Genomic DNA, 23,384 nt, shown 5'->3' with positions numbered 1-23,384 from the left:
CCTGGGAATGCTCAGCCGGCCGCTTTCCTGATAAGCTCGGAGCTCGGAGCGCGCAGGGCTCGGTCAGGGATGACAAGCAGCGCAAAAAGCGCCTTACACTGCCATCCACCGGCCCTAAGCCGGTGGCATCCGGAGTGGGGCGCCCGCCAAAGGAGCTGGGAGAACGTCCCAGCAGGATCCGACACACCACCACCTTCCTCCCACCCGCGCAGCCCTCCGCCCCCCACCAAAGAGCGGGCACTGGTGCCCGGACACCGAGCAGCCGGGACCGCGCAGCAGCGAATGGATTCCTGGGCCCTCCTGACACACAAGAAGAAGGGCAGCGCAAATGAGACGTGGTCCCTGAGGGCTCAGGACCGTGAGGACCGTCCGTGGTGCTCTTCCCTACCTTTCCTCTCCCAAACCAGGGGCGACGCAGTCGCTTCACAAGACAAGGTCCGAGCCCGCCAAAGCCGGAGCAGCTCGAACCTGCGCCCCCCGGCGGCCTGCGCCAGGTGTGCCAGGGTGAGGGTAAGCCTCAGACACAAAGTTTGCGCGCAGGGGACGCAGGAGTTGCCAGCACCCTACAAATGGGACCGGTTCGGCGATGCCCACGCTCAGAGGGTCCAGTGATAACCGGCACCACAAGAGGCAGGGGAACCGAGCGCGGGTCGGGCTCAAGGAGAGACGGAGACCCAGGCGCGCGCCTTTGGTAAAGGAGGCTTACGACTGGGGCAGGCAAGGCTGCGCGATCCTTCCAGATGCCGGGCTTCCGCGACGCTGGCGCAGAGAAGCCGTGGACCCCCAAGGGGCAGGTTGCGTCGGCTCCTGTAGCCTCCTCAGGCACCCGGGCGACCCCGAGTCCCCTTGACGCGTGGGGGGCGCCGGGTGGAAGAGGGACAGTGAGGACGCTTCTCCAAGGGCCGTGGCAACGCCCCTGGCAAGGAGAACTCGGTCTCCGCACCGACCCGACAACTGCTTTCAAAGAAACCCTACCCACGACCCTGGGAGGGTTCTGGACGCTGAGAGACCCGGATGGAGGACCGTGCGCCCGGGAACTGGTTGCGGGGTGCTGAGCGCGGGGCTGGGAAAGATGAAGCTCACCGACGGCGCGGAAAGAAGGTGGCACGGAGGGGAGGGGAGTGCGGGGCAGGAGGGTTTGACCCTGAATTCATCTGGACTGAGAGGTCTTCCGACCTGTTTGACTGCAGAGCGCAGTTCGTGGATCTTACCCGCTCCGGGGCCCTGGCTGGGCGGTAGCGCTCTTCCGGAGCAAGGGCAGGGGGCCGTTTCGTGGAGAACATGTCTCCCTTTTTCCTCTGTCCACTCTTATCTTGGTCGCTTTTCTCTCCTGTACGTGCCCCTGGGAGAGGCACTACAGATACCTTGCTCCTCGCTCAGTAAGAGACAAGTTGAACTTCAAGCGACAGGGGCCCCACATTTTGTCAGTTCGACAGATCCCACCCGCGGACCACTCCCTCCCCTCCCCCGCGTCTCTGGGTCCCACCCATAAAACCCCTTAATGACAGATACTCCGCAGCCCCACCTCTTTGCTTTCAAAGAAGTTATTTTTCTGGGGCAGACGGGAAGCCAAGCGGACTGCTAGTGCTCCACCCCGTGCCCACCTCCAAACTTAGACCCCGCGACGGCAGCACTGAAAGGATGAGACCAGAATGTGTGGGCTGTGGCAAACAGGAATTGGGAGCAAAGGAGTTACTTCTCGGCTCTCCGAAATCTCACCACATCCTACTTTACTATCTTTTGGCGAGACCGTCGCCAAATAAAATGAAAATAACTGTAGGCACTGGCAGTTAAAGGCCAAGTTTGTTATCTCAACGAAAATTTTCGTTCCTAGGGCGAACATGATTTTCATTAAGCAAATGTAAATTTGCTTTCTGTTACGTGTTTAGTGAAGAAACTGCGTTCCAAGACTGCCGAAGACTTTGCTGAGGCTGCAGGGAGCCGGGAGAACCCGAGCCCGCTTGCATAAACCTAGCAAGCGGTTTGCTGCGGAGGGCACCCACAGGCTGGACCTTGCGGGCCAGCAACTCGGGGTCTATCATTCATCAGCGTCAAGGAGGGCACTGAAAGTATTTACAACGGTAAACACTACCCAAGATAGTAGTCATAGGTTTGGCAGAAGAAAAAAAAAACATTGTGTTTTTCTTAGAAATTTTTTTTATCCAACTTCAGTCAAAATCTAATGACAATTTCAAAAATTGCTCATGAGGTTATCGAATAAATCTATCTCCATTATTCTGGAGGAGGCAATGCACAATTATCAAAGATATGTATCTGTTCCTTGAATATTAGAGCTGGGGGTGTAACTTGTAAAATTTGGGAGTGGGGATCAGTATTTTGTTTTTGAAGTGAAATGAGAAAGTAGAAAATATTGCAAGTGCATGGTACAATAATTGAAGTAGGGAGTTGAAGTAACCAGCTTGAGTTTACACAGCCAGCAAGTGCTGAGTTGGGATTCTGCAGAGGCAGTGTAATTTCAGGACTGTGTTCTTCTGAGATACTGCCCCATCACAGGTCATCACCGCAGGGACACCAGTCTGAAAATCAGGAGTCCAGGCAATTTGCCCACTAGCTCTACCTTGAGCAAATCCCCTAGGGTTTCCAGGCCAGTGAACTTGGTCTATAAAATAAGCATTGGAGTCAATCCTCAAAAGTTTCTACAGGCTTTCTGAAGCCACATATGAATGTGGCACTACTTCACCTCCTTTCCCTTCCACTTTCTGCCCTCTGGTGGAGGGTGCTAGAGAAACTGTGGAATTAAAGTAGCGAAATCAATGAATTTGAGATAGTCAGAGTAGGTCAGGCTCCTCTCTTCCAGAGAACTGTTCTTCCGAGAACTAAAGCTGACTGCATTGATAGTGTAAAAAAGCATTCTTTAAACTTCCTATTAGCAAGAAAACCCAACCAGTTCTAGTTACCAGTGGTACCTGAGTAAATACTTGAGGTATTCTTTGCATGAGGATAAACAGCTATTTTTATATTCTTTGTAACAAACCTCTGTAATGTAAGAAATCATAAAAAAGTAAGAAATCATAAAAAAAGAAATCATAATTTGAATATGCAGAGGTCTCACAGTAATCTTCAATGACCTATTTGAATTATTCCTTTAAAAAAATCGCTACACTTGCTTTTCAACTTAAAGAAACAATCATCATATACTTTCTTAAAATACTTTTCATTTTATAAAAAGAAACAGTTATGGCCTTTCGAAAGGCAGAGCCTTTAAAATAAATAAATAAATAAACAAATAAAAAATATTTAAAAAATGAAGCAAGAAACAGGCAAACTGAACCTGCGGCAGGGATAGAGTTTATTTAAATTAAAAGGAGACAACAACATACCCGGAAGTGATACAGTCCAGCACACTGAAACATTCTGTATATAAAAGTAGCCCAAGCAGACATTCTGTTTGCCGTATTTATTTCTGGGGCATCAATCCCTTACTCAACACACCAGAGTGGTCACTGGGAAGAAGGTAATGAGAACTGGCCCATGAACAGTTGCAGAGGAATTTTATTTCTAGCACCTTGACGTACCTAAGTGCCAGTTTCTCCCACCACCGGGATCCCATGCTGCCATTTGACTGTCCAAATCCTGCCTGGTCTTGCTAGGGATAGTACCCCCTCAAGGACCACGACCACATGAGCAAATACTGAGGTGCCTCAGTTCACAATATTTTTTTCTGACTTGTGAATCAATTTGCAAGAGAAGTTAGGACATTTTTAAGTCACATTATCTGTATTATTATAGCTAAGAATTTCTAAGCACTGTCAGGCACTTTACAAAGTGTCATGTATATTTTCTCAGTTTTTAGTTCTTAAACTTAAGTTTCTTCTGTTGTAAAATGAGAATAGCCCCACCTCACAGGTTGTCATGGGAATTAAATAAACATATAAAGGATTTTAAATAGCCACAGACACATAATCTTGGCTAACACTTATTGGACACTTGCTATTATCTCTTCTTCTTTCTCTTTTACAGATAAGGAGAAACCTGAGTCTCACAGAAGTTAAATAATTACCCAAGATCTCACAACTAGAAAAGGGCAGAACCCGAATTAAAGCCCAAACAATCTGGAACTAGACTGACCTCTTAACCTCTACCTTCAATAGTACAATTATTAAGACAGTAATGAAAAATGCCCCCAAAGTTTACGGCCTAGAATTACTGTGAATTCACTCATTCACCCGTCAAATGTTTACCGAGCACTGCAGTGGATTGAATAGTGTACCCCGCCAAAATTAATGTCCACCTGGAACTAAAAAATATAACCTTCCTTGTTTGGAAATAGGGTCTTTGTAGAGGTAACCAGGTAAAATTTAATTATCCTGGAATAGGGTGGGCCCTAAATAGTGTTCTTCGAAGAGACAGAAAAAGATACACAGACATGGAAAAGAAGGCCGTGTGGAGATGGAGGCGACATCGGAGTGATGTGTCTACGAACTGAGAAGTGCCAAGGAGAGACACCCAGCACCAGAAGCTAGGAGAGGCAGGGAGTGGTCTCTCTGAGTCTCCAGAAGGAACCAACCCTACTGATACTTTGATTTTTGACTTCTGGCCTCCTGAACTGTGAGAGGATAAATTTCTGTTGCTTCAAGCCCCTCTGTTTGTGATCATTTGACATGGCAGCCCTAAGAAACCAATACCAGCATCTGCTACGTGGCTGGAGTCACAGCAGTAAACAAAACCACACCCCTGCCCACACAGAGCTTAGCTTGCCTTCTGGTGAAGGAGACAGACAATAAACACGTGTAGAATACAATGACACGTGCTGTGCAGGGCTATGAGGAAAAATACATACGAAGCTAGAGAATGGCTAGGTGAGGGTGAGGAGGGTAGTCAGGGAATGTCTCTCTAGAGGGGTTTTAACTCAAATGAATCTGGACTGTGGAATTCCAGGCTACATTAGACAATATTTAATTTCATTTGACCTTAAAGAGCGTATTTTTTTCCTCTGCTCTCTTGTACTCACCGCACAGCAGTCATGGCAGTACCTCAGGCCACTCCTTCAGAGCCGTGGGGAGCCATGGGAACAGAGGCCGAACCCCAGTGTGAATCCCAGCACCACCAGTACCCCTGGCCAGGGCTGCCTCCCAACTCACCTCCTTCTCTGCTCTGACCCTGGCCTCCTTACAGACTTTCCTCCACACAGCAGCTAGGAGACAGTTATCTTAAAAGAACAATAACCAACAGCTATTCTCCACTTAAAACCTTCCACTGCTGCCCACTGCAACTCGAAGAAAATCCCAAGTGCGTACCCTGTCTATCAGGCGCCCTATGAACCGGCCCTAGACCGCGCCTCCCTGTCACTCATGAAGCTCCAGCCGCGCCAGCCCTCCTGTCGGTCCCGCCGCCCTGCCAAGCATCTCCCACCTCAGTGAGTCTATGCTTGCAGCTTTCTCTCCCTCACAGACTTTTCCCTCAGATTTTCAAGTCACAGTCACTCAGGTCACAGCTCAAATGACCCCATCTCAGAGGGACTTTCCCAAGTAAAGTAACTAGTGCCTTTTCACCCTCCTCCTTCATCACTTTCTGTAATATTTCTCTCATTTTAATACCACTTATCATACGTGAAATCATGTTCGTTTTATTGTGTATCTATTTCCTGCCTGCTTTCCTCCACTCCTTAGCAGCTCCCCGAGAGAAAGGATCACCATCATCTCCAGGAGGTAGAAAGTTCCATCCTGCAGCAAAGGCATCTGTTGACTGAATAAATGAATGAACGGTTGTGTGACTTTGGGTTAATTAATTAAGCTCCAAGCTACTAGCCAGCAAAACAGCAAACTGCTTAACTGTCATTCCCTCAATCGCCTTCCTCTGCTCACTAAATTCTTCTGCACAAATCAGAAAGAAAACTTAGCAAGAACAGAAGTCCAACAAGCAGACATGAACTAGGCTTCAGGTTTGTTTATTAGGCCAAGACTGAAATACATTAAAAGAGCTACCCCACTTGGACACCTAAACATTCATATTCTTTAATATTCATTTTATGGTAGAGTAAGGTAAGGACTTGAGGGTAACAGCTCTAATTTAGAGCTTCTGAACTGGGCTGAAACACCAACCCAGGAACTCTAACATTGAGAAAGGTAAAAAAAGAAATCTAAAATTAAAACAAAAGTACCATAAAGAAAGGGATGACTGCCCTTCCACTTTAGACACCAGCTAATACTTAATTAAGGAGCATAACATTAAACAAACTAAGTCAGTAAAAATTTTAAAATCCTTCTTTGTACGTCTGTTTAAAACATACTTCTACCCTTTTTAGTGCCTATCAACTACCATGTTTTACACCAAGCATTAGAGTTTCACACACTGATAAAATTATAGGCTCCTGAATATTTTAAATAGTAAATATTCTAGATTAAAAATTTGGTATGAAAAAATTTAATGAAAACATTAATTATACAAAAATTAAATAGCAAAATCATTTAAAATGACTTACAATTGAAACATATTTGGCTGGCTTACTGATATTTCTCTATCAGCTTGTTTTCATAAGAACTATTTCCAGCTGGAAAAAAAAATCTATAGGATCACAGTTAGAAGAAATGAAAATAAAGTACATAAAGCTATTCATAAGCCCTGTGCTCAGTATATATTGCTCATAAATATTAGTTTTTTTTTATTACTTTGAAAAAACACAAACAAGTTTTACAAAACATTCCAACTTCAGTTAAAAGCTTCTTACACAAGAAATAGCCATATGTGAGAAATCTAGCTTGGCATTTTTTGAAAGCAATTATTTTTTCCTCTGAGGAACATATTACATAAAATTGTATTTCAATAGCTGATAAAAATTCCTAATAAACCAATTTCCGGACTCTAATTATGTAGCTTTGTGTTACAATTTAAGAGGTCTTTTAGAGAATTTTTTTTTTAAAGTACGACGTTACATGATCAAGAAAAGTACCTATTAATAAGTAACCAAAACATTGTGAAATATTCCTCTTACTGCACATATGGCTCGGTTTCATATTAATTTTGCCAAAAAAAAAAAGATGTTGGTTTAAAACAGTAAATGAAACAGTTATGTTAATACAGGGAAGCGCAATGAACAACTAACATGTCAGCCTGTCACTGGCTATGCCTTACGAAATACGTTACAATTTCAGTCATGCTTTTACTATTAAACAAAGTTATATTGCCACTTCTAGTATGCTGATTAAGGTAAACTTAAACATCCTATCCCTCTAACAGCAACTTGAAGAGAAATACAGAGATGAATGTGAATATATATCACGTTCTATAACATCCACTTTCTAATATTCCAAATTTAACAATTTCTCTAAATCTAATCTGAGGTATAGTAACAGATCAAAAATTTTTTAATCCCCATCATGGGCTATGCACCACGCAAACACTAACACCACAACTGCACAGACTGGAAGGAGATAGTATTTATATTTTTGCCATAGCGTTAGCTCAACTGCCACTTCATCTCTCTTTCTGTTCTTCTTCCGACGACCCTTCAGTCTGTTTTCAAAAGCCTCTAGTTCAGCCTAAATCAAAACAGAAACATTTTTATTAAATTCAATACATATATTGATTTGAAATTTCTCACTTGGATAAAAATTAATTTGGGAAATGTTTTCATAGTAATGGTATATAATAAATACACTGATTTGATTTTTTTTTTTTTAAAAAACCATCTCTCCAATACTGACTGTTTTCAATAAATTCAGAGTTTAGGTAGGCAGAAAGCGAATGGGGGAGTAAAGGAAGAGGTTACTTCAGACTGAGGCCTGCCTTTGATACTAAATGTAGAAACATCTGACTTAAAATACAGACAATGGTTTTATACATCAACACCACTCTAGTTTTTTACAATGTTGGTAATAAACATGAATGGCCTGTATGAAAGAAATTCAAGTAAGTAAACAGAAAAAAGCTGCCAGAAATTGATTCCGCTCTTTTTCAAATACATTTAAAAACATAGAGAAAAATTCTTCAGGGGAAAAATTCTTCATGTTTTGAATCAAAATGACTATTTTAGAAAGTAGAATTGTATTAAAACAAGTTCTAAGAAAGGAAACTAGATGACACGCATTATAAAATGTGGATTTTTAGTCTATTAGTAAGAACTTATTAAACTTTAATACATGATAATGTGACATGATACACTAAAACGTGATACTAGTTAACTAAAATATATATGTAATATTCATGCAAGATTCTGTAAACGTTTCTTTAACAGAAGGAAACATAAACTTCAGTTAACATATTCATGACTTTGCTCATAAACCACTTGGAAAAAGCCTTTGAAAAAGACCTAATCATATTCTTAATTTAATACAAAGTGGCATTCTTCAATGAAGCAAAATGTCAAAATATTCTCAAGTGCTTGTTGATAAACAACAAAAGGTCAAACTATATTAAAAGCAGCCAAACTTGAGAACCACTGACACAGTAGAGAACACACTGATGCTTTAATAATGACCCACAGTCATCAAGCATAGTTTATATAATGTTCTATATACTCTGTTTTAAAGGTCAGTAAATTAGGACCACATTTAAGATTTCTACCCATAGTGCTTTATAAAAAAGGGAGGAAAGGACACCCTAAACTATTCTTAATAATTTAATCTCCAAGGATTCCAGTCATTCCATGTTTTACTGTATTAGCTCTGATAACTTATTTTTCAATTTTAGGTAAATCAATTCTATAGAACCATAAAAATCCAGATGTCATTTTAGCCCACCTTTGCTACATGAGTTGTTTCTAATGCTCTCCCTCAATTCATGCAAATTTCAATTTCTTCATTCATAAAGGCAGCAGTTTGCATATAATATACTCTGCTTAATAAGTATAAAGCATCTCAAAATGCAAACTGACGAACAATTACATGTCACTATGAGAAAGTTAAGCCACTCTTTCGAGTATATGATCAATAAATACAGTATTTAAACAAACAGGGGGTATCAGGAACATACTTCTTATCTAGGTAATAACAAAGAACAGGTAATTCTGCATTCAAGAATCTAAAGGGGAAATAAGAGGGTGTATTATTAAAAGAAATGTACTGGTGAGTAAACAGCACTTATTTGCCACAGATAATCTACAACTCAGAAAAAAGCAGACCTCAAATAATTTTAGCTGAGGGAAGACACGCACTCCAGGAGATGCCTTAGAATGGATGCTGCCATGCCCTGCCCTCTGCCCCCTGAACCAGGAGGAGTCACCTCTGGAGAAAGGGTGAAGCTGGCAAGGAAGTAAACTGGGAATATACAAGGCCCCATGCTTCATCAGAGGTTCAGTTTACCTGGACTGAAGTTAAGTGAATGGCTAATTTCTGTTTTATAGAATTATATTTGCAGTCCAGAATAAAGCTGACCAGACCCTAGTCTGTATGTTTCCATATACCTTGTGTTTGCATAAAAATAATGATGCAAAAAAGACACAGATGGGGTATTTTGTTTAGTTACCTGTTGCCTTCGTTTTTCCTCTTCAAGAGCAGCTTTGGCTTCTGCTTCTTTTATCTGTTTAGACATTTAAAAGTACATTAACACTGTAAACATCAAATTTTATATAGAATTTTAACATCTTTCCTCCCAGGCTCCACTAACCCATAACAACTTTCGGAAACTTCATATTGGAAATTATTTAAAGAAACGTAAATGTTGCACTGAGAAATGTTACCAAGGTACTGTCTAACAGACTGGGGGTGAGGGGAGTCAGGGTGTTATACCTTTCATAAATACTTCAGCTTAACAAATTTAACAGATATTAGATCACAATTCAAAGAGTTACAACACTGTAAACTGAAATACTTTCAAACTGGACTTTTTCTCTTAAGTCGCCACACTAAGACTCTAAAATCAATTCTCAAATACCACTCTTGGCCTAGAGTTGAAATTGATCATTTTCCTAAAATGCCCTATCCGGAAGAGAATCCTTAGTTTCAAACAAAACCAAGACTTTATTCACTGACGGAGTTGATGGAGGGACATAGTGACACCAGACATAAGCCAAACAGCAAAGAGTCACAACATCTTATTTTTGTATTATTTTAACCTAATTTTCAGGAGGCTTACACTAACATTAAGAGGAACAACTATATCCCAGAGCATATACACTAACTGGTACAGAGGATGGAAAAATCTTGCACACACCAGACAATAAAAAGCACACCCGAGGATTCAAATAGGCCTATAAATCAGGCTTTTATCACAGAAGCAAAAACAGAAAGAATGAGATTTTTGAGTGATTCATAATAAGCACATAAATTAATGCACAAAATAAATAGAGACAGGCCACTAGCACTTTAAAAATGACATTTAACGTGACACTACCTCAGACGCCTTCCGCTTCATTTCCTTGCACGTTGCGTCACATTCTATGGAAATTTGATTTTCACGTACTTTGCTGCACTGCAATTCCTACAAACAAAATTTTTAAAAATTTGACTTTAAAAGATTTCCCCTCAAAGTCCTAACTGTATGCCATAAAAAAAGCAAAATTTCTCTAGGAGCTTGAAATCATGCATATTATTTAAGTCATGTTCATTAATATTTAATGATGATATGGCTGCAAGCGTTAGTGTCGCTATCAACTTAACGTGATTTCATTTTTATTCTTTATTTCTCTTTTTGTTTCTTGTTATTCTTCTAAAGCTTCCAGGGAATAAATGTTCTAGAGTAGTGCCATCCAATACAGCTTTCTGAATGAAAATGTTCTAAATCTGCATGACTCAAACGAGGAGCACTTACCGCATATGGCCACTGAGCACTGAAAATGTGGCGAGTGAAGTCGACGAACTCAATGTCATCTATTATTTAACAGATGATATAATTTAATGCTAAGTCATTAAAATTCTAATTTAAATAGCCATATGTGGTTAGTGGCTACCAACTCAGTGCAGTTCTAAATGGAGAGCTACAAATTTTTCTCTCAACCATTTAACCTTTTAAAAAAAAGTTCAGATGAAAAATCATTCTAAAGCTTACAGCTGCACTTCACTGCCTCCTTAACGAAATAAAAAAAAACTAATCACTCTTTTCTTGATGACGTGACATTAACACGATGATCAATTTGTGTACTATTCTGTAATAAAATAAATGGTCCTTATTTTAAACAGTCTTCGGCTTTGCTTTTGTAGATCTTTCATCTACCTTTTATTCATTCCATCTTTCTTGCTGCCAGATGTCACTTTTGCTATAAATGTACCTACTTGTATCAATTGCTCCTTCCTCACAACACCCTCAGACACCAGTTTTTTTGTTCAAATCTACTAGAGTAAGGAAATGAGATCAAATCCTATGAAGTACAGAATTTCATTACCTAGAGGGTTTCCCCCCTTTAGTCCTTTATTTTTGGCTGAGGTTGGTGATAAATACAATCTTGTCCTCCAAGGATAGTCCAGACAAATGAAAAATAACACGGACAAACATTAGAGACAAAAATAAATACTCTGCGTTTGTGGACGTTAAGTCTGTAAGCGTGGAAGAAGGATCATATCTTTTCTCATTCAAAAGGTACTTACAAGAGTACCTATGACACGCCAAGCACTGTGTCAGGGGCAGGGGGACACAATATGGAAAAAAACAGTATGGTAAGTGCTAAACCAATAATAATAATAGCAGCTACTATTTACTAAACATGACATGTGAGAATTCAGAGAGGCTCTTCCTTCATAAGTTTTGCTGAAAGGTATGCAGTTTGTTTCCAATCGTTACTTTTTGCCCTTTTACTCCTCTATTATCACCATTTTATCTTAAAATGAATTCTTTCCAAGTTTGAATGTTATCTTTTAATTTTGTAAGTCTGTGAGCATGTGAGGTCTCTTTAAGGCAACATTTTCACAACATAATACTGATGGCAAAAACTTTTATAAATAAAAGCAACAAAAGTTAATCCTGACCATCTCTTAAATGATGAAACTTACTTTATTACTCACATTGTGCTCCTTGTATGAAGACCTCAAATCTAGAACAGATTGACTCTACCCAAAAAAGGGCACTGAACTTGATTCCAATATAAAATAATTCTTTTACTATTAAAATGCAGAAAACTAAACTGCCCTCAAAAAGCTGATTTTTAAAAGATGCAATGACAGAAATAGGCCAATAATAGTAAGATTTTAAGAAACAAGACCTTAAAATTAAAAGGCGAAAAATAAAGCCAAAGAACTATCAAAACACAGACAAAAAAAATCAAAACAAAAAATAACAAAAATGTACACAGAAAGGAATTTTCAATAACTTAAAATATTTACCTTTTTTATTCTTTTACAAGGACATCTAAGTTTCACCTTCTGGTTACAATTAAAGGGACATTCACCAGGATGGCACATTTCTTTGCATCGATGACCACAAGGAAGCTAAAATAAAACAATTACATATTTATATTTTAGCCATACTTTACCTCCTCTTCCTGCCAACTATTTTAAGAGTCCATCACAAAAGAGCCAATCAATCCTGGATAATTAGCTAATTTTTCAACTTTCTTATTTTAGATATAAATTACCTTAATTCCAGAAATGTTAAATATTTTCCCCCGGTCCACTCCAGGAGTACATCTTACATCACCCTTGAGGCTAGTTATAGCCACGTGACTAAGTTCCAGCCAACGGACTGTAAGCATAAATGTTTTCGTGTCTTAAAGCTTTTCAAGAGCACATATCCATGTTCTTCCCTCCCCAGTGTTCTGGAAATGAGGACATCCTGAGCAACAGCAGAAGCCATGTGTCAGAGAGAGCAGAGCTGCCCTGCTAACTTGGGCCCCTGGATCAATACATGGAACACAGTGACACATCTACCTCCCCTGTCCTGCTATGTGAGAAAGAAAGAAAACCTCCTTGTCCTTAAGCAGTTTTTTAAAAATTTATTTTTACTGAAGTACAGTCAGTTTACAATGTTGTATCAGCACTGTTTTGTGATACAACTGCTTAGGCTTTTACTCTATATATATTATAACGTACTAAATAGGCAGCCAAACCAATTCAGTAACTGCCATGATGATGTCTACGCACTACTTGACTACCTTCTTATCCTAGTCAAACTTTCAGGTGAAATGGTCTTTCCTTCCTTCTATTCAAACCTTATCCAAATTTCAAAACACAGCTTAAATCACCATAAAAGCATGATACGAGTTTGCCTACATTTGAATAGTAACAGTAACAGTGTAAGAAATCCATAAATCTATTTCTAAACTGTTATGACATTGCTTGGATTAGCTTGAACTTAAAAAAAAATTAAGCAATTCATATATTTCTGTGTCTCCAACCAGAATGTAAATAAAAGAGAGCAGTTGGTTAGTGGTTAAATTCCAAAGTCAGACTGCCTGGAACTGAATCTCAGATTCCCTGTTGACTAGCTGTGTCTGGGGCCTTGGGGCAAGCAAGCCACCTGACTTTTCTGTGCTTCACATGTAAAACTGGGAAGAGTAATAGAGCTTCATACAACTGCTGTGAGGATTAAATGTACTTAATATATTTAGCTATTATAATGAAAGTTATTATTCTAAGTTAAGAGCAATGATCTTATATTTCTTTGTGTCTCTCATATTCATTAACAAAGATAACTTAAAAAACAGTGTATACCTCAATAAACACTCAAATTCTCAAATTCTGATCTTTATGACTCACCAGATTGATCCTTCAAATTACTGACTCTACCCTCTTTAAGAAATTCAGAATCCTCTTCTACTGTCTTTGATCTCTCTCTAGTATGCAACTTGGTTTCTTGTTCTCTAATTTTTAGCTGAGACATTCATACCAAAACTAAATTTGGATCACACTGCGCATTTTCACTAATCCTACCACAGGACAGTGCTGCCAGAATGAGCTCCACGCTAGCCATTCCTGGGCCACTTCAGTTTTGTTTTTCTCTGCACCTAATACCAGCCCCTCAACACTGCTTAATAAGCTCAATATTCATTCATTATCAAGTAACTTGCCTCAGAGTGGTTGTTTCGAGTGTTCCTTCACTTCCCTCTCCCCTTCATCCCTGCCAGTGCCTCTAGCCTGACTTCATAGACACAACAAACACTTGGCATTAGCTCTCCACCTATCCCTTTTTCCCCTCAAAATAAGTCTCTTAATCTGGGAGGGAATTACATCAGTAATCTTCTCTACTTTAACTTTAAATCAACGATTCTGAAGTGGAAAGTGAATAGGGAAGCATATCAGAATCAATAAGGGAAGATCTGTTTGAAATTACACAGAATCATAGCCACAGTGCGACCTCTTACTAATCAGTATTCTGTCTCTTCCATGTGTTGGGGCTGATGAAAGGTAAAGAATCATCCGTCTAGATGTTAACATCTGTCTGCCTCCTAAAAGACTTCATCTGACTCTTCACAATTTCAGCAACATCTTGAAAACCTCTCTTTTCTCTGGCTCGGTCTTCTGACCTCAAAATGTATCTCTTTTCTCTAAACCTTCATTTGATCCTGTCATCTCATCTAATAATTATTCCATGAATCTCCTTGCTTTTCACACCCAGTGTTGGGAGAAGTTATAGAAGACATAAATTGGGACCCCCCAGGAGCGATGGCCACAGGTAAGCTACCTGCGCTAGCTTCCTGTCTGTTGCTGCCTATGCCAAGGGAGGCCCTGATCCCAAAGTGAGCCAGATTCCCTCTCCTGATCATCAGAAAACGTGAAAGCGAGAGGTGGTGGTTTGAACAGTCATCTCACTCAGAGCCCCCCAAACTCCTGCTGCCAAGCCCCCTGGGGCTGTCCAGATACTGCCCTTCCCAAAATTTGGCTGAACAGCATTTCCTTTGTAATCTGTGAACTGTCCCCCAATACCCTCCAAATATATCTTCTTCTTGCAATAAGTGAGCCAAACTTATTTCTGCAGACTGCAAGGAGAACTGAAACTCATCCAGAAGTATGCTGTGCTCGTATCCAACATATGTCCCACAGGCAAAGCAACGCTATTAATCCTGAAAAGGTATTCAGACTCACTAGAAATCAGGGAAATGTAAATTAAAATCATGAGATGTCATAAGATGGGCAAAAATTAAACATTTTGACAACACCAAGTATTGGAAAGGATATGAAACAAAAGGAAGTGTAAAATACTGACGGTAAACTGGAAAATTGATTGCTTATAAATTGTATAACTATTTTGGAAATCAATATGACTTTAAGTTGAAATTATACATTCCCTATGGCCAAGCAATTGTAGTACAAGAGAAATCTATGCACACAATACCAGAATGTGCAAACAAGAATGTTCATAGCCATACTTTTGATACCAACTCAAATATCTACCTACAGTAAAACAAATAAACTACAGTATACTCATACAATGGAATACAGCCACATGCAATACAAACGATAAATAAAACGTAGGGCAAACAAAGAAAGTCGCAAAAGTTCATAATTTTGAAATTTTAATAGATTAGGCAAACAACATTGTTTCCAGTTACACACAGAGTTATTAAAAACTAAAAATAAAAGCAAGGAAATAATCATTACAAAAGGCAGATGGTAGTAACATACAGGATGGAGGGAGGGAACTACAGTCTGGGAACTCTGGTAGACTTCTGAGATGCAGCAATGCTCTGTTTTTTGACCTAGGTGGAGTTATACGGTGTTCACTTTTTAACTCTTTGTTAAACTATACATATATGTGTTATGTTCGTTTGAGTATGCAATGATTTCATTATTTACAAAATCAAATCACATGACCACTTCCCTGATAGACGTGCAAGCATATATTATCATAAAAGCCAAGTTATATTCTGAAAGAGCTGAAAAGTTGATTAGAATGTATAACATAAAATGACTGTATCTTCATTACAGATTTCACAGTAAAAACTAGAGGTTTTTCTAAAATATCCAACTCTGATATTCATTTAAAGATGAGATATCCTACCCTTACCACTCAAAGTGCGATGGTTTTCTTCTAGTCTGCTCAGCCCTTAATGTCATTCTGCTAGCACTTTGGAAAGCCATAGCAAATGACTTACCAATAACCAATACTGTCTAGTATAAAATGTTCCATTTTATTCCAATAACTTAAAAAGCTCTCTTTAAAAATAATTAAGGAAAACTTGCCAAAAAAAACTTTTTGTTGATAAATACCCATACCACCATCACCACAGCTAGCACATCTATATCACCTACCATATACAAAGAACTTTACATGTTATTAACTCAATATTCAGCACTCTGGAGTATTATTATTGCCCCATTATACATGAACAATTTGAGTTACAGAGATATTCGTTTGTCCAAGTAAAAAGCAGAAAAGCCTACACGGGGATGATAAAACCAAATTCAGAAACAATTTTTAAAAATTGTATATGTGGGGCACAGTTTAAATAAAGGTGTTGTTCTTAATGATATCTTTATATTTCCTTTTAGTTCAATTCAGATCTAACTGAACAGTCCAGTAGACGCATGGAGTGTGTATCAGAGAAGCAGTGGAGCTGGAAGGTCTCCCTATGCCAGTCCCACAGTTCACTCTTATACTCACATTCAATACACATTTACCAACTACCTAGTAAGTACAACCAGGGAACCAGGGACTGGATACAAAGACAAATATGACATAGCCCATGTCCACAAGAAATCCATAGTATGGAAAAGGGAGGAGAAAGCAAACAGGAATTTATCAGTACCTCAATACTTGTCATAATCCCCTACCTTACCTCTGAGTATAAAATATTTATAGTAGATTCAAAGAGACATAGTTCTTGGTTGATCCAATGTATGACTTGATTCTACAGCCTACTGGTTCTCAAAGTGTGGTGCCAGATCAATAGTATCACAGTTACATATGAGTTTATTAGAAATGCAGATTCCTGGGCCCCCACTTCGGACTCATAAAATCAGAAACTCTGGGGTGGGGCCCATTAATCTGTTTTAACAAGCCCTCGAAGAGATTCTGATATACATTAGAATTAGAAAACCACTGCTGTAGTCTTATCAATGTCAACAGACCATAAACTGGAATAAATTAGACACAATAATATTCACCTGCCACCTTCAGGCTGTTCTAAACTACAAGGGCCATCTAGATTGTTCCCAACCTAAGGATATATTTTTCAAGAAAGCCCAGCAAGACTCTAGCAATACCAGGGGCTCCAGAGTGGACTAGAGTCCAAAAAATTATGAACATGGAAAAGAAATTTTTAAATAAACAGGGCCCACTCATTTAGTCCTACTAAATGTCAAAAAGTATCACAAATGAATGATAGCCAAGGTAATGCTAAATTGCAAATTAGTTATCCTAAATGAAATTCTATTTCTAGCAGCAATTTCATACCAAGTTGCTGTGTCAGAATTAAAAAAAAAAACAAAACTCTCAACTATCTATTACCTGGAATTTGAATTTGGACAGAAAAAATTTTATTTTAACATGGGAAAACTCAAAATTTGAAGAATTCAGAACATTCAATTTGAAGTATCCCATGTCTCTAGTTCCACATATAACAAAGAAAGGATTATTAAAATAATCATTTACTGCTTGAAATGTCTCCCTGTTTATAATCTTATTTAAATTTTTAAATTCCCAAGTTTAATTTCCACTAGTTCTTAAACAGGAATCCATAAAAAGTGTCCAAAGGTTTAAAATTAAAAGGAAATACTGTCAACAAAAAGGCATATATCATACACTGACGTCTGTTTTAATTTACTCAGAGACTGACTACTATACTTAAGACTTAGTTGTCATCTCTTCCTGACTCTAAACAGGATAGGAAACACTTACATAAGTGCATAAAGATAAAGAGGTAAAAGAAAAGAAGTGCTACTAGTACGTCTACAAGTCAAATGATTCCTTTATAAATGTCCACTGCTTCCTCCAACAACAACAAAAAAAAGGAGCACCTTCACTTTTAAATAGAACAAATATAGCTAGACTACCCTAGTTTCTCAAATTATTGCCAGGATAAATCACCAGTGAGTTTTTACCTTCTGACCCTGAACAATCTTTCTGAACCACTTTTGATACTTTAAGTTTGAATACAACGCATATACAAGCATCAGAATCTTTAAAAACAGACAGGAGGTATAGCTTAGTGGTAGAGCTCATGCTTAGCGTGGAGTAGGACCTGGGTTCAATCTCCAGTACCGTCACTTTAAATGAATGAATGAATCAATCAATCTAATTACCCCCCACAAAATAAATGAATAAATAAATACTAAAGAATCTTTTAAAAAAAACTTTATATATGAAGGTTTATAATAATTAATTCAAGATAATAATGAGCTTTAAAGTTTACACATACACACAGACATATCTTTTTTTTTCTACTGCGGGTCTACTATCTAACTGCACACGACCCACACAGTTCTTAATCTACTTTTATTTTAAGGGAGGGAGTAAACATTAAGTCAATACTCAGTGTATAAAGTATATAAGCTATCTTTAAAACTGCTTTAAAAAGAAATCTTCAAAGGGTCACTCCTAGTCCTAATATCCTCAAATTTAATAAAGAGATGTACATCTACCCTAACCATATGTTTTTATAGACATCAGTCACGTTTCTTGACCTGACACAGGATGATCTAACAAGAAAAGAGAAAACCCAAGAGAAACAATGCCTAAAAACATAACTTAGAAGGTTCTTGGGAAGCTTACCTCTTTAGGACACTGATTTTTGCAGCAACTGAGGAGGTTCTTTTCATTTACATCAGCTGTGGTTATTTTTCTAAAAATATGAGAGGAAGTTTTGATGACATTCAAACCAAAGTCCATTTTATAGCATGGTTTATCTAAAAATAACTCACAATTTCAAACATACCCATAAAATTACCTTATATACTTCATTTTTAAAGGAAATGTTTTGATTGTATCTCATCTATAACATCCTCAAATTGCTTAATTGTTCTGATAACTCAAACTTTGTAGCCCTTTATCTTTTACCAACAAATCAAATGTCACAATGGCAATAACTGCAAAAAGAAAGTAGAAAACAGGCACAAAATGTCATCTGTGCCTGGCCTCTCTTCAGTAGCTCCTGCTAGTACCTTTCCCTGTATCATTGCTCATAACAGAAATTCTTCCTAAAGCTTCCACATAAAGGATTTTAAACTAATGGTTCAGTATATTACTTAAAAGCTGACCCAGAGAAATGCTCACCCAGGTTTATTTCTAAAGAACAGGGGGGAAAAAATGTTACTTCAAATTGAGTTTAGGCTGTTCAGTGGGAAAAGCAGTAAGCTTATTAGAAAAATTTTTTTCAGTTGTTTTTGGATTAAGCTTTATCCATTAATGTTAGAAATTGATTCTTTTTATATTAGAGCATTTAAATCAGTCTGTGCTTTTATGTCTGATTCAGTGCGTAATTTAGAAAAAGTCACAAACACCAAGGAATAACACCACTTTCTAATAAAGAGTTGAACAGAATCACAGTAAACACCACATGAGTCAGTAACTAGCAACAATCTAAAAATCCCTATCGTACGCTTCTCACTTTTCTCTTCCCTGTTGTCTTTCTTCTCCTTTCCTTTATTCTTTCTTTTCCTGTCCCTGCACTAGACCAAAGTGCCAAAACATACCATAAGTTTAGCCTCCACTGTCAAAATTATAATCTTGAGTATTTATATCAAATTAGGGAAAAATGTATTCTAACACAGACAATTTTCTTGGCAAAATTTCATTTAATAACAACAGTAAGTTTTTATACTGACTTTTATATGGAAGTTTTATAATTTCATTCTTACAAATATGGTGCTCACCTCTGAACTTAAGAGTTAATAGCATTTTGTTCCCGTTACTATATAATTAAAAATAAGTTAGCTTTTCAAGGCCTATCTCTTTTATACCTAATTTCTATAGAAGAAAGTACAGGAAGTAGAAAACAACTAAAAGGAAATCTTGACTTATGTAATTACTCACTGAATTGAAAGTAAATGAAATTATCAGAACAAATACTGAGACTGAAGAATTCTGCATAAAAACAGATTTTAAATATGCATTCAAGAAAAAGAAAAAGGAATTCTGGTTAGCTGTGGTAATAGAAGCCATCTCAATCCAAACATATTCACACATTTCACCCCAAATACATCCAGCTCAAATTCCATGCCCTGAGCAAAACCATTCCACAAACTTCAAATTATCTGTAGAAAGAAAAAAAAAAAAACAAAAACTAATTCCTAGCAGAGCTATTTCTCAAGCTCCCATAGCAAGTCTTTTCAGAGAGCTTAGCAGAGTTCTGGAAAAACTGAGCAGAAAAGAGAAGAGGGGGACTGAGCAAACACACCAGAAAGAGAAAGTCCACCCTAAAAGTAAAAATACTGAAAAAGTCTTGGTAGATCAGAAAACTAACTAAAGAGAAGAGACTTGAAAAAGTGCACAAGAATCAGAGTCAGTGTTGGAAAGACAACACCCTGGAAGAAGGTAAAAAGGGAAGGTGCCCCTTGGAAACAACAAATGAAAAAAGAAGCAAGAGGGTGAGATTCAGAATCCTAGAAGAGCAAAGAAAACCCCTTTTCATCAGTATCATCCATTAATAAAGCAAAATTATCTTATCTCTCCATATAAAACTGCTAAAACTAAAAATTGCAATATTTTATTTTTTTAATTTCAACAAAATAATTTTAATACTTAAAAAGAATAAAATTGGATTTTCCAATTTAAGGCATGAGTCTAGAGTATAAGCAACAAAAACAAATCTAATATTAATAGGCATTTTTCAAACAGTATTTATGCTCAAAAAAATCAGAAATAAAGTCATATTCCCAAATTTAATTTGAGTAAAATAAACTTACAAAAAGCCCACTTTATAGACTTTAGTGAAATGGAGCTGAGCAAGTTAGGTTAATTATTTTAGATCATGATTAAACACAAAAAAATGGAACTTTTTTTCCCTTTACTTAATCCACAAGCAAAAATTTGCATTTCTAGGAAAGGTAAATGTAGAAGTCATATCCTAGTACGATAAATGTCACTAACAGCAACACTTGTAATAAACAAAAACCTATCTTTTAAATCCATAATTTAAAAACTGTGCAGAAGTAACTATGTGCAAGTCAACTTGATCCAACAAAATTCTAGTTGACACTGTTATTTGAACAACCTGCTATAGGAGTGCTTCACCTATTTTTTCAACTTTTTTCCTAACAAAATCTTATACAGAATCCCCAAATGGAAAAACACAGAATTGCCCCGGTTGAAATCAGGGTAAAGTTTCTAGAAGGTGAAATACTCTCCATTTCTTCCTTCCAGATCTCTATCGAAAGATCTAGGTCTCTAGAGTCTGAGGACCACACTGAAAAACGTTCCTTAAAGTCTTCTACACAGGGTTCCGAATTATAAAAAGATACCAGGTAAAATAATTTTACTAAAATAAGAATATTTCCTCAGTCCACTTACCTGCACTCCACATAAAGACTTGTGATCTTGCAGTGACATTTTATTCTAAGCATCTGAACACAAGGAGGACATTCTCCAGGGTGACACGGCAAAACACACGGATGAGGACAACCTGGCGGCCGTGACTTAGAGCACCCTTCCTCACACTGAAGGCATTCTGGGCCAGCCTGGTAAGTACCAAGAAAATACATCATCTAAACACAGAAGTCTAACATTTCTATAGTTTATAGTTTTATAGTTAAAGTTATAAAATTTATGTACCTTATTAAAAGAAAGTACATCTGCGGCTCTTAGAAATACTGTTAAAGGGCGGAGGATAGAGCTCAAATGGCAGAGTACATGCCTAACATGCAGAAGGTCATGGGTGTAAGCCCCAGTACCTCCTCTAAAAATAAAATCTACCTACCTCACCCAACAACAACAACAACAAAAAAATACAGTTAATAAAATGGTGCCATGTTTTTTACTTCCTAGTCAGTGGCAGAAAAAAACATACAGAGTAAAATGTTACCAGTTTCTACCCAAGTAGCATGATCATCACCAAACTAAAGAAATCAATACACTATTAACACATAAATAAAAATTACCAAAGCATTCGACATTCTAGGAATGTCAGTCTCATTTTGCCAAAGAGAAACACATATAAAAGGGAAAGAGAATGACTAGCAGTTTATTTTTGAATGCACGTCAATGATTAAATTACAAAATTAATTACATTTACAAATAAATGAACCTTAATGTAACTCAACAAAGCACCTCTCTGCTCTAGGAATTTAATAATTAAGTGGTATCTCTCTACTAAAGAAGAATTTTACTGCAGGATATTGTTTATTTTCACATGTCACATGAGATTAAAATCAGAGAGCTAATACAGAAAGGATACTAACTCAAGGGTAAACATTTTTTATTATCATTCCCAAGTACAGCCATGATTACAAGAGTTATTATGTCAATAAAATTCTAAGGTATTTTTGACATGTAAGATTAAAAAGAAAAGGTGTTTCAATTATGAAACATTCCTCTATAAATAACTTCTATTTTTTATTTTAAAAAGTATATTAATGTATTCCATAAGTACTTATTCAGCATTATGTTCCAGGTATTATGGGAATATGCAAGACTGGGGAGGATCCCTGGCCTAAGAAATTTACATTTAAGTGGGAAGGTAAAGAACATAATAGAATATCTTCATAAATCCTCAGAGAAAAGATAAAGCAGAGTAAGACCGAGTGATAGTAGCAACAAGAAGGAAGCCTATCTGATCAAGTTCATATTTGAACAGAAATTGAGTGAAATAAGTGAGAGAGTCACAAGAATGCAGAGTCCCAGAGAAAAGGACAGTAGGTGCAAAGGCTCTGAGGTTAAGAACAAATTGGAATATTCAAGAAATAGCAAGAACAGAAACTGTTATTTACTTCCAGCAAAAGGTTGAGAATTTATTAAAGTTGTGAACATCACCTAACATACATACTAGGTTTAAAAAATAGCTGAGAGCAAATGCTCCAGACTAAACTCTCAGAGATGTAAGTGGACAAAAGTGGAGGTGATATTACCACTTAGTATCTAAAAAAGATACACAATTTCTGTACTTTTAACAAATCCTATGTGTTAACACAGATACAGCATGTAAGGAATATCACATTAAAAGGCATTATCATTACGAGCTAGCACAAAGACACAGAGAGATCATACACCAAGCTGTTAAAGTTGGTTGTCTTAGAAAAGATGAATGCAAGAAAAAGAGAAGTTAAAGCAAAATGGAAAAATATTTATGGCATAGTTATTGAAAAAAATGTTTCAAATATACTGTAAGCATGTATATATTCAACCTAAGGACATTACCTTGTTTTTGGTAGTGCAGGAATCAATTTCAGTTACCTTGTGGCATTCTTTCTTACATGTATGATTCTGACAATCTAAGGTTCGTCCACACATTCTCTTACAAGAGTAGGGTCCTACAGCATGGCATGGTAGTGGGCTCACCTTAAAATTTAAGAAAAAAAGGAAAATTAGCAATATACACACACAAAACCTATCAGAAGCATGTTTCCAAAATGCCTCTGTTATCACTTGAGAACAAGTTTCGTCTAATACATTTTCATTAATAACTG

At 37.7% G+C, this 23,384-nt stretch overlaps 2 protein-coding genes and 1 long non-coding RNA gene across 8 annotated transcripts in view; 1 reads left to right on the top strand and 2 right to left on the bottom strand.

Annotated features, from left to right (window-relative positions):
* Positions 1-1,433, bottom strand: part of CORIN (corin, serine peptidase) — a 217,928-nt gene extending 216,495 nt beyond the window's left edge. For 2 of the 4 annotated variants that reach the window (XM_015249997.3, XM_015249999.3), the window contains exon 1: positions 1,212-1,433. In XM_015249997.3, the coding sequence (XP_015105483.2) occupies positions 1,212-1,283 (72 nt within the window). In that variant the 5' untranslated portion in view covers positions 1,284-1,433. Of the gene's footprint in view, positions 1-388; positions 526-706; positions 760-1,211 lie in introns of those variants that run through there. The other 2 variants (XM_072944469.1, XM_072944465.1) reach the window with 2 other exon arrangements.
* Positions 523-4,597, top strand: LOC140687490 (uncharacterized). Its single transcript, XR_012061890.1, has 2 exons — positions 523-2,069; positions 3,982-4,597. It is a non-coding gene; the product is annotated as an uncharacterized lncRNA (long non-coding RNA).
* Positions 4,598-5,892: 1,295 nt separating this feature from the next.
* Positions 5,893-23,384, bottom strand: part of NFXL1 (nuclear transcription factor, X-box binding like 1) — a 48,416-nt gene continuing 30,924 nt past the window's right edge. For all 3 annotated transcript variants that reach the window (XM_006198106.4, XM_031687602.2, XM_031687616.2), the window contains exons 17-23: positions 23,116-23,256; positions 21,274-21,440; positions 18,538-18,607; positions 12,213-12,317; positions 10,291-10,377; positions 9,424-9,477; positions 5,893-7,499 (exon numbers count right to left, since the gene is read on the bottom strand). In XM_006198106.4, coding sequence (XP_006198168.2) covers positions 7,326-7,499; positions 9,424-9,477; positions 10,291-10,377; positions 12,213-12,317; positions 18,538-18,607; positions 21,274-21,440; positions 23,116-23,256 — 798 coding nt within the window. In that variant the 3' untranslated portion in view covers positions 5,893-7,325. The remainder of the gene's footprint in view (positions 7,500-9,423; positions 9,478-10,290; positions 10,378-12,212; positions 12,318-18,537; positions 18,608-21,273; positions 21,441-23,115; positions 23,257-23,384) is intronic.

The sequence above is a fragment of the Vicugna pacos genome, chromosome 2 (genome assembly GCF_048564905.1).
Source record: "Vicugna pacos chromosome 2, VicPac4, whole genome shotgun sequence".
NCBI classification, from domain to species: domain Eukaryota; kingdom Metazoa; phylum Chordata; class Mammalia; order Artiodactyla; family Camelidae; genus Vicugna; species Vicugna pacos.
The sequence above is the reverse complement of the archived record's forward strand: the minus strand, read 5'-3'. Positions and strand labels throughout refer to the sequence as shown.